The 11,331-nt window shown below is 43.1% G+C and overlaps 1 protein-coding gene across 1 annotated transcript; it reads right to left on the bottom strand.

The window, feature by feature from the left end:
• Window positions 1-2,572: 2,572 nt before the first annotated feature.
• ttpal (tocopherol (alpha) transfer protein-like) lies at window positions 2,573-11,294 on the bottom strand. The gene is made up of 5 exons (XM_085146262.1): window positions 11,085-11,294; window positions 7,710-7,953; window positions 7,402-7,595; window positions 6,947-7,057; window positions 2,573-5,638 (listed from the first exon to the last, which is right to left on the bottom strand). Exons 1-5 carry the CDS (start codon window positions 11,292-11,294, stop codon window positions 5,360-5,362), a joined length of 1,038 nt encoding a protein of 345 aa, XP_085002388.1. The 3' UTR covers window positions 2,573-5,359.
• Between the last annotated feature and the right edge of the window lie 37 nt (window positions 11,295-11,331).

Raw genomic sequence — 11,331 nt, 5'->3', positions numbered from 1 at the left:
AATAAAAATTAAGAACCAGTTATGGTACAGTAGCCTAATGCATATTTAAATGCCATCTTCATCCTCAGTGTTGCTCTACTGTCGCTAAACAGGATGTCCAAAAAAAAATGTACTCATAGCACTACATTTGCTGCTGTAAGGAACAAGTAGCGTTTACTTCTGAGGTACCATTTTAAATGTGTAATATGTATTTTATTTTGAAAGTTCACTCACTGCTAACCATCTAGACCCAGCTGCTGCCCATATGGTTGACATCTCAACCTTTTTGGTTTGAAAAACAGTGTGCAAGTGTGCTTTGATGTAAGTTTCCACTCATTGATGTGGTATGTTTCTAGAAGTATTACTCTTGCAACGGTGCTGTGTACATAAACCCTGCTGGACTACAGCATTTTGCTCCGCCTGTCGTCAATATCCTTCAGCTATCTCTCGCAGTAATTCAGTGAGCCCTCACATGCGAAGTCATAGTCAAGCTAGCCGCACCCCCAGCCGCACCTACAATGTTGTTGCACCGTTCTTACGCATATTACGGTACGGGTGCCGACGGGCTTAGAAACACGAGAGTCTTCTGTATCCTGGCATTTGTCACTATTTTACTAATCAATCCACTTCGATTTTTTAAATATATATATATGTATTAATTGATGGTTCTTACACGACACTTAAGTATATAATAATAACTTTAAAAAATATTTTCTGACTACTATTTTTGATATTGTCTATATAATTAATGTTATAACAAACTTTAAGAGGTGACGCAAATATTTCACTGGATTCTTACTCTGGTTTACCCTCACTCTTTCCCCTCCAGCTCACAGCCCAATGAACTGTAAGGTTTCAGAGAAAGTTAATAGTAAACTTTACCCAAAGTACTGTACTTTGAATATTTTCAACTTTGAGCTGATACCAATGCAGTGTCGATCCTCTTCAGTTTGCTTACCAGCCTTGTGGAAGTGCAGGATGCTGAAACAGGTAGATAACTCTGACAACACTGCATTGGTTGGGTGTATTGAGGGTGGGTGGAAATCAGAGCACAGGAATCTGGTAAGGAACTTTGTTGAATGGTCCGGATGAAATCACCTCCTCCATCTGAATGTCAGAGATGTTGGCTGACTTCCGAAGGAAAAAAACTGGGACTGTGCCCATCAACATCATGGTCGTGGAGGTCGAAACACCGGACAGATACAGGGACTCTAGCACTCACCTGAATGCAGTGTTGGGAAGTAACGGAATACATGTACCGCCGTTACGTAATACAAAATATGAGTAACTGTATTTCGTTACAGTTACCGTTTAAAAAGGTGGTATTTAGAATACAGTTACTTTGTTGAAATAAATGGATTACACGCGGTACTTCCCTGTTTCATATTGTCGCGGGTCAGGACTGTTTGGGTTTTGTTTGACAGCTACGTTCTGTTGTTCCAGGCGGCAGCGTTACGGTTGCCATGGTTACAGGGTGACGCTCTCTCTCTGCGTGTTTCCTGGGTGAGAGAGGCCTTTTTGTTGTTGTTGTGCTAAGCTAACAGGCAGAATGCTACAGGTATAGCTCTAAAGAATGTAGCATCATAGGCAGTGTAGTCCGTGCTGCAGGGAGAATGGACTGCCATACCCGTTATGTGTCTGTGAGCGAGGGAGGGAGAAAAAGGCAAAGTACGAGCTGTCATCGAGCAAAAACGGGAGCTGGAAGCATGTAAATATAATAATAACCACTGCAGCCAAGAAGAGTGCCTGACGAGCCCAGCTGTAAGTAAGCTATTAAGACTCGACTGTACACCGTGTTCGTGTTTTCCTCCAAAAACAATAAATTCCGTTGGAGCAGCCTTTCAACGCCTCTCTCTGTCTCTCGCTAGCAAAGTTGACCCAGACAACAAAGTAAAGCTAGTTTTCAGCTACGAGCCCGACACGAACCCACCGTATTAGCCAGAGGTCCCTTTACTACGGTTCGGAGCTGCAGACCTTCAGTAACAGTAATAAATCACAGCAATAGTACATTCATGTAGTTGTAAACAGCATGATAATATATTAAGTAATCCAAAGTATTCAGAATACGTTACTCTCATTGAGTAACGTAACGGAATACGTTACAGAATACATTTTGGGGCATGTATTCTGTATTCTGTAATGGAATACATTTTAAAAGTAACCTTCCCAACACTGCCTGAATGACAGATTAGATTGAAAGACCAGCAGTCTGGCACAAATCATGTGACAACTTGATAAAAATGTATTTAGACGAATGGAAACTGCAAAATGCTTCTCAAATGTTAAGAGTTTTCCAAAAATATAAATGTAAATGTAATGGCAATCTGAGAAAAAAAATGAGTACTTTGTATGTTCTTTTCTGATTACTAGCAATGGAGTACTTCACTGTCCTAAAGTTAGTGCACCGAAGCAAAAGATCAGAATGCTTCTCCCAGCGCTGCTTTTGCGGCGTCTTTGGAGACCCATGAATCCAATATGGGAAACTCAGCTCAAGACAGATGCAATTATGTTGTGAAAATACCCGCAACTTCCCCAGAGCCTGCAGCATGCCAACAACAGCATCCACATAACAAACAAAGACACAAATAGCATGTTCTCTGTTTGGCTTTTCCTTTACTGTCTTCACAACAACAAATATCCTGCAACACAACACAGCTTATAGTCAGACATGCTTAAAATAAAAATACAAAAGACTGAACAAAAGCGAGTTAGCTTGACCGCAAGAAAACAGATGCAACATTATTGCACATTTCTGTACATGGCCTGGTGTACAATTTGGCAAACTGGAGGTCTGTAAAGTCAGGCCTCGATGTTCTACATTTCCCCGTGTGACCCCTGCGATCGGGAACGGCCCTGTGTTAAGACTGTGTGATGGAACACAGGCAAACGGGTTTCAAAAAAATAAAACATAAGGCAGATTATCTGAACTTAAAAGATAATCCTCTTAGAAGAGTCAAGCCAGGAAACGTAACCATCAGCTAAACAAAGGCTCTGAAATACTCTATGAGTTACATATTTGGCTAAATCTTTTTCGGGTAAATCTATGACATTGTCCTTTCTCTTGTCCTTTATAGCGATGAAGTATATCTTATGTAAGACGAGTCCTGATGAGAACAAATATGAGTTTTGGTGCACACAAAATTGTCAACCAAATCCAACATCATTTAAGGCAATGTACTAGATGGTAGCGCACGCAGAGACCTAAATGCTGTTAAACTGGTAAAAACGTGTACACTGAAAGCAGTTTTTCCCTTGCTGTAGGGAGCCTGCTATCAAAGATTGAGGACAAAATCCAAAGTCTACATATGATGCAGAGAGGCTACGAGCCTTCATTGCTCAATCATCCAAATAAGAGGATGACTTCAAGAGTTACAGCGTTTTCCTCCCCAGGCAGCGTTTCTGTGCTACTCAACAGTGAAGGTCCAATATCAAAAAAGCCATTTTCAAACATGCATTGCAGCGTGGGGCTTTTCTGGGACTTAAGACTGTGTGTGATGCACGCTAATAGCAAACTGGATGGTCTTTAAACTGCCAGTTCCCTGGTACAAAAAGTGATGTCAGATTGCAGCAATGTGTGAATAATGCAGATAAAATTGTGAGTGGGCATCATGTGTGCTGCCGCCTGCACGCTCTAACCTGGCAGCACGCTCGCTGAAATCAAATAGTATTTCAGGAGTATTTCTAGTACTGCGAACAAACCTGAAGCAGACCATTTCAATACTGTAGAAAGCATCCCCGCCTAAGACTCCTGAAGCTTTTAAGTTCATATATGAGGATGATATCTCCATGTGGAATATGAATTAAAGAGAGAAACATTGGAAGACAAACTATAATTGTCAACTAAATGTATCAATCCAACCACTTTCTTTACTGCATTTCAAATTCACAGGAGTTGCAGGGTTGCAGAGAGGGTTGGCGATTGCTCCAACTGACTTTGGCAATACATGCACAGGGAGAATATTAAACCCCTTAATATTAAACAAGGTTTGAACCTGGAGAGTCTTTTGCCAATGTGAAACAGTGCTAACCACTGCACCACCCTAGCTAAACACAAAAGGAGGACTGTGGATTTGGTCCCCGATCTTATAATAGGATTTTAGAGAAATGGCAAGCAACACTGATCCTTATACAACCGTTGCAAGAGCTTGGTTCGCCTAGCCGGCAATAAGTCATTCCCAGTGGGTGATGGGCTCCCTTTTGTCACCGATTCTATACATAATTTTTATGGACAGAATTTCTAGGCGTAGCCAAGTGGCGGAGGGTTTTCACCTGGGTGGTATCATCATCTCTGCTTTTTGCAGATGATGTGGTTCTGTTGCCTTCATCGGGTGATGGCCTCCAGCTCGCACTGGAACGATTCGCAGCCGAGTGTGAAGCGGCGGGAATGAGAATCAGCAGCTCCAAATCTGAGGCAATGGTCCTCAGCCAGAAAAGGATGGAGTGCCGAACTCCAGGTCAGGGACAAGTTCCTGCCCCAAGTGGAGGAGATTATGTGTCTTGGGGGTTTGTTCACAAGTGATGGGAGAAGGGAGCGGGAGATCGACAGACGGATTGGTGCTGCGGCTGCAGATGCTGTACTGGTCTGTTGTGCTGAAGAGGGAGCTGAGTGTAAAAGCAAAGCTCCCAATTTACCGGTTGATCTACGTCCCTACCCTCACCTATGGTCACGAGCTGTGGGCAGTGACCGAAAGAACAAGATCGCAGATACAAGTGGCAGAAATGGGCTTCCTCCGAAGGGTGGTTGGCGTCTCCCTTAGAGATAGGGTGAGAAGTTCAGCCATCTGGGAGGGGCTCAGAGTAGAGCCGCTGCTGCTCCACATCAAAAGGAGACAGTTGAGGTGGTTCGGGCATCTGACAAGGATGCCTCCTGGGTGAGGTGTTCTGGGCATGTCCTACTAGGAGGAGGCCCCGGGGCAGACCCAGGACACGCTGGAGAGATTATATCTCTTGGCTGGCCTGGAAATGCCAGGAGGTGGATGGGGAGAGGAAGGTCTGGGCTTCTCTGCTTAAGCTGCTGCGCTCGCGACCCGGCCCCGGATAAGCAGAAAAAGATGGATGGATGGCAAGCAAAATCTGTTGTGAACGTATATTATAAACCTCACCGATAATCAGTTCTTAGAGGTCATCAATATTGGCTGAACATGCATCAATGTATGAAAAAAAAGCATCTTAACCAGTACCTGGAGCTGCCTTAGATGAATGATTGAATGCTGGGCTACATGTGAACAACAGTAGACTATACCACCTAAGTGCTGCTTACTTAGTAAAATAAATCATGTATAATATTGGCAACTTGCCCTGTAAAAGTCTACACACGTGTTTCTTAAATGAAACAGAAAATGTCCTCTCAGCGATGGGAGCTCTGCGACTACAGCGAACATCAGTAACAGTAGTAAAGCTGAGAGCGCAGCCCCCTGAAGGTGTCGTCATCATGCCCGCTGGCCTGCTCTCCTTCAAAGAGCATGGACTCTGGAAGCACCACGCCCTCTAGTGGATCCGGCTGGCAGAACTCCACTACAAATTCCTCCTCGCAGTCCAGCAGCAGTCTTGACCACGCACTCATGTCCAGCTGGCCCGCGGTGCCGCCGTATTCCTCTGGCAGGACCGATCGGGGGATGTTCCGGTGCAGGGAGCGCAGGTCCGAACCGTGGAGGATGTACTGTGTAAGAAGACGACAAAGACATGTCAGCGACCTGCAGCTTTAATATTTGATGTTATGAATGTAATTTTAGATTTATCAGGTAACTGCCTTCAACTTTCACCTACAAAGCCTCGCCTTTGCCATTTTCATACTTGAGATGTTTTATGAAAAAGCTTCAGGAATTAAAATCAACCTCACATTCAAGAACACCTTCTCGTGCACCTCTGTTCGTTTGTTTTCAGCCCAGCTTTTTTATTTTTTTTAGATCCCTCAGAGGAAGTCTACTTCTGTCCCTTTGTACTTCTGCATCTGCAATGCACGCTGCGCCTCCTGCAGTGTTAACTTGACTCTCATTTTCTGGAAGTGTAAGAAGCTTCAGTGAGCCAAATCTGGCAAGCAGGACAGGTGGTGAGAGAAGATTGTGTTGGTTCAGGCCAAAATAACTCCTGTGTTTTTAATGTGCTCTATGTTGGCACCGGATAACGTGCTGGCACGCACAACGGTACAGGTCGATTCCATTGGATGTTCGCCCTCAAACGCCTCAGGACATCACACAACCCAGTCACTGTTGAAATAAAAATGACGAGAACGCTCCTGGTCTCATTTCTCACTTGACATTCTGCTTTTGAGCTTGGAAACTCAGGATATTTTGTCTGAGAACAGCATGGTCCTAGAAGGAGACTTTCAGACTCACCAGTGACAGTGAAAGTGGTCAAAAAAGGGCATCCACTGAGCAAACTAAAAATGGCACTCGCACTGCAAGCTGTCTGCACATGCCCAAGAAGAAGACTTGGAAAGGGGGCTGGTCATGTGTAAATGTGATAAGTGTTGCTGACCACCCTTTGTATGCCAAGAAGACACTTTTGTGAGCAAAAATGAAATAATCTGACCACTAAATGCCATGCACAGAATCACATTTGAACACAGAGGTGCATTTACTATATCCAAAATATTGCAAACTAGTATCTATTTATTTTGACTGTACCTGCTGATTTTTTGTTGTTTTTACTTATATATTAACATAAAAACGGATAATATGCCACTGTTGCATTTACAGCTTGTTTTTGTTGACCCCAGTGTTAATTACAGATGTGTTACTGTGCGTTTTAATGAACACAACGCAAGGCTTACCATACCATTTTGAAAAATTGTTGTTCTGTTTGACCATTTTGGTTTATTTCTCTGAAAAGCAAACGTGCTTAGCTTTTCAGTTTCACAGATGAAAACACAGTTTGAAACACAGGCTACAGAATAAAATGAGGGGCACGATTCAAAGCGGGCCTTTGTTCCAAACAAAAGAGTCAGAGACAGTACAAGAATAGTTACCCTCTCTGCCATCTTCTCCTTGAGAAACGGCTTAATTATAGCAAAGATCCCCTTGAAAATCCGCGGCTCATTAATTATGTTAACGGCCTTGATTCTGATCGGAAACCCATCCTGTGAATTAGAAGGGAAAACAGTCACAGCTGGGCCTTGTCAAATGATTCACACATGCTTTGTGTACTTATGTAAATAGACACTGCAGTCACGACAAAACACCACAGGCAGCGTTCAGGAGCTGCTGTGACTGACAAGTTTTTTTCTCAAGTGTTGCACTAATTCCATTTTTTACTGCTATATCATCAGAAATAAGAATCATTTTGAGGTAGTGATTCATTAAGTAACCATCTCAGGGTGAAACTAGCAGAGTTAATTCCCTCTGACATAAAAATATCATCATCAGATAGTGGCTTTATCAAATAATACTCATTATTGCTAACATTAGATTCTTGATGTCATACCTGGAGGATGCTCACAACTTTTTTGGCGAGGAACGGCCCTGGATTGGATGCTTGTGACATGCCCACTCCGGTGTAGTCTGCTAAGATAACAATGCCGTTCACCTGCGTTTCCTCCGGCTGAATCAGCTTCTCCAGAGTCAAATAAATCGCTCTAACATTGTCAACAAATGGGTAATCATTTGGTTTCCATTTTCCTGTAAAACAAGTAAGTTAGAAGTGAGTAATCGTGCATCGTGAGCGAACGAATAATGCGTCAGATAAATCGAGTATTGTGTGAATTTTCCAGTGACGATGAAGCCGACACCAACCTGGGCGCAGACAGAGGATGTATCTTCCGTTGGGGTCCGGCCGTGGCAGCACTGTGAGAAAGCCCAGGTCGAGGACGTGTTTCACTGTGGATGGCTTCAGGTCCTGGAACACCTCTGGCCAAGCCTTACGTCCTGCATGGTAATTGAGGAGCAGCTGCAGGGCACGGTCATAGTCGAACTTCCTGGCCCGCAGGAAGCGCAGCAGGAAGGCATCATCAAGTCGTGTCCTGAGATTGGGCTGTTCCTGCAGAGCCAAGAGGGAAAAAAAAGTTAACTGAAGAAAAAAAGAAAAGAGGGAAGGTCATGAATGGCTACAACTAGAATAAACAAAATACAGCTTATGACTAAACAAAATAAAAGACTGAGAAAAATGGCTAAATTAAGCCTGGTTAGCATCCATCTGTCCATTCTTTACTACTTCTCCAGGCCTGGGTTTCACTGGCGGCAGTCTAAGCAGAGATGCCCAGTACTACTCCTCCCTGTCCACTTCCTCTAACTTTTCCAGGGGAGCACAGGAGTGTTTCCAAAGCCAGCCAAGAGATAATCCAGCATCTCCTGGGTCTACCCTGGGGTGTTCTCCCAGAAGGATATGACTGGAAAACCCCACTTAGAGGCACCTGGGAGGCAGCCTGGTCAGATGTCCAAACCACCTCAACTAGCTCCTTTTCAGCCTGTCTCTAAGGGAGGGCTCACCCCATACTGTACCTATCGGACCAATCCCCAGCTGGCATAAGTGGAACTAATAAATCATTACAAAAGAATCTGGTTAAAATAATCTTTTAAAAAGTTGTCAGAATAATTGTATCAATGTAACTGCTTGAAAATAACACCTCAAAATAACCCAAAACAAATCTGTCCTATTGCCATGTGTCAATGCTATTACTAAACTCTAAACTATTAGAAATTCACCGTTTAGCTACCAGTAAAAGGATCATTTCACTTGCTGGAACAAGTGATCCTTTATTCTGATAACATGGGCACTTCAGTTTATTTTTAGTGAACCTGAAGGACCAAACCTTTGAGACTTTTCCTTCACTAATAAAGAACACGTAAGACCATTTTAGGGGAAAAAACCTAAACCTTATTTTTAAAATGATTTACGTCGATTAAAAATTTTATAATAAATTTACTTTGAGCCTTCAGTGGGAATGTGTGGACTTTAAGTTAAGTCTACTGTGCTATAGGCTGAAGAGGAAAGAAAGAATTCAGAGGTGGACCACCTCATTGCTGGAAATAACAAAACTACAGATCATATTTCTATGAGACTAAGACTCCAACCACTGTCAAAAAAAAGTCTGCAAGACAAAACAAAGACAATTCACATGGACCGCAGTGCTGCTGAAATGCAACAAATAAGAAAAAATATTTTAATTGACAAACAATTGAAATTTGGCCTTGTTCAATAATACCTTTATTCACTGCTTTTTAATGCTATCAAAACACTATAGCAGAAAAACATAGGACCTGTGCAGCTAAAATCCATACTCATTTGTCACAGGTCATAGTGTCATTGAAATATTGAACAGTGCAATCACACACTGTATTTTTTCCTAAACGTCATGTAGGAGAGTTACAAATACATTAAAAAAAATAATAAAGGATGTGAAATGGGACATAACATGGAATCAGACCCCCACATCCACCTTCAAGAACAACCTTAAATCTGAACGTCTAAAGCTTTGTGATATATTTGGGACAGCACTGACAAAATTTGTCCTCAGAAAAAAACAGAAACACCTGCCAAAGTTCTTAAAGTACCATTGTAATGGCTATGGCAGCTGTTCCCAAGTTCAAAAACACAAATAATACAATATTACATCAGCCTTATATTTTTAGGGTTTTAAAAGTTAATATACTATACTAAAAACAAATGGAAGTTTGTGTTTTAAGGAGAGTTTATAGACCAAGACCATAATATATGTATATACAGGCTATTTTATGGGAGATATAACCTCCTCTGGATGCAACACAGGCAGCTATCCATCTCCAAATGGACCGGATAAGAGTCAGGATCTGTTGCTGAGGAATTGCTCTCTATTCCTGCATGAATGTGGCCTGGAGCTGTGAACTGGTTACTGGCTCTGATGAACACAATGACCCAGTGTGCCCCAGGCAAGTTCAATAGGAGGCAAGCTGGCAAATGAAGTGTCTGGGTCTGCTTCTGTTCCAGAAAGGCCTGTTCTACTCTGACAGTGTCAGGCCGTATGTCAAGCAGACACTGTCCTGCTGAAACAGCCGCAGGGCGCTGCTGCAGGAGTAATATAAGTTCAGGTTGGAGCACCTCAACTCGGTACCTCAGTCTGGTCAGAATTTCACCAAGAACAATAAGATCAGATGCTCTCAGGGACACGCAAAGCTGCAGCAACAGGATGCAGAATGCCAAAAGCCTGGCCCCAGTCAACGTCAGTCAGTCGTGGCATGGTGCCACTGATAACAATGCTGTGCATACACTGTTTTATTGTGTACTGATTCCACTCGCAAGAGAATACAGCAAACTGAACCAGTTCTCGGTTGTACAAGTGAGTTCATTTGTGTTAAACAAATTAACAAATCACCAATCTCGCCACTGACTAAAACCAAACAACTGGAACTAAAAACTACTTCACAATATAAAACTTGCATTTCTTTTTTTAAATAATAATAATGGATTGGATTTATATAGCGCTTTTCAAGGCACCCAAAGCGCTTTACAATGCCACTATTCATTCACTCTCACATTCACACACTGGTGGAGGCAAGCTACAGTTGTAGCCACAGCTGCCCTGAGGCAGACTGACAGAAGCGAGGCTGCCATATCGCGCCATCGGCCCCTCTGGCCAGCCACCAGTAGCCGGTAGGGTAAAGTGTCTTGCCCAAGGACACAACGACCAGGACAGAGAGCCCTGGGATCGAACTGGCGACCTTCCGGTTACAGATGCGCTTCCCAACCCCCTTTTGAGTACCATATTAAGTTTTATCACAGTGGTTCTCAAATGGCGAGCTGAGGCACACTGGGATGCCTTGAGATTTTGCATAAACCACACACTGCAGATGTACCAAAAGTAATGAATGAGATTTAAATTCACTATGTTAGTGCTAAAGGATCTATTTCAAAGTGAGGAGGTAAAACGGATCACTTTCCTGTGTAGAAAAAATTTACACCAATAGATTGTAGGTGAAATTTAGGCCCCAGTGCTGCAAACACTGATTATTTTTCCAATTGCATGTAGGCTATTTTTGGCATATATGAATACACTTAAATTTCATACTGAAAATTCCTTCCTGTATTTCCTTACTCACACTTCTCAAATTCTTCCCAAAGGTACAGTCGAATGTTACTCGAAAGCTTTCCAATTTTTGCCCTCTGCTTTGTAAAGCATCATTGTTCTGCCCTACCTTAAGTATCATGTCCCTCAGTGCTTGGACGTCCCGTAGACGCCATTCTGGCTTCTCTTGGAGCTCCTCACGTGCCTTGGCCACCAGTTCGGGGGTCAGGGTACAGGAATAGATGGGTGGTGGAGGACTGGGGAACCAGCTGTGCACTGCAGCTGCTGACGAGTCCACTGTAGGACCACCGAGATCGATGGACTCATGCTGATCGGCCATGGAATGACTGGGTGAAGCTGTTGGGAAATAAGCACGG

This window comes from Neolamprologus multifasciatus, chromosome 20 (assembly GCF_963576455.1).
Source record: "Neolamprologus multifasciatus chromosome 20, fNeoMul1.2, whole genome shotgun sequence".
Taxonomy (NCBI): Eukaryota; Metazoa; Chordata; class Actinopteri; order Cichliformes; family Cichlidae; genus Neolamprologus; species Neolamprologus multifasciatus.
This window is presented reverse-complemented; position numbering and strand designations above follow the sequence as displayed.

What these genes read in the sequence shown, in the direction of transcription:
- ttpal (XM_085146262.1), bottom strand. Translation starts at nt 11,294, where the DNA reads ATGGCCGATCAGCATGAGTCCATCGATCTCGGTGGTCCTACAGTGGAC. An exon ending in TGAGGGACATGATACTTAAG is followed by an intron (nt 7,954 to 11,084) that starts GTAGGGCAGAAC and finishes TTGGCTCTGCAG; the next exon opens with GAACAGCCCAATCTCAGGAC. An exon ending in AAGTTGTGAGCATCCTCCAG is followed by an intron (nt 7,058 to 7,401) that starts GTATGACATCAA and finishes TCTAATTCACAG; the next exon opens with GATGGGTTTCCGATCAGAAT.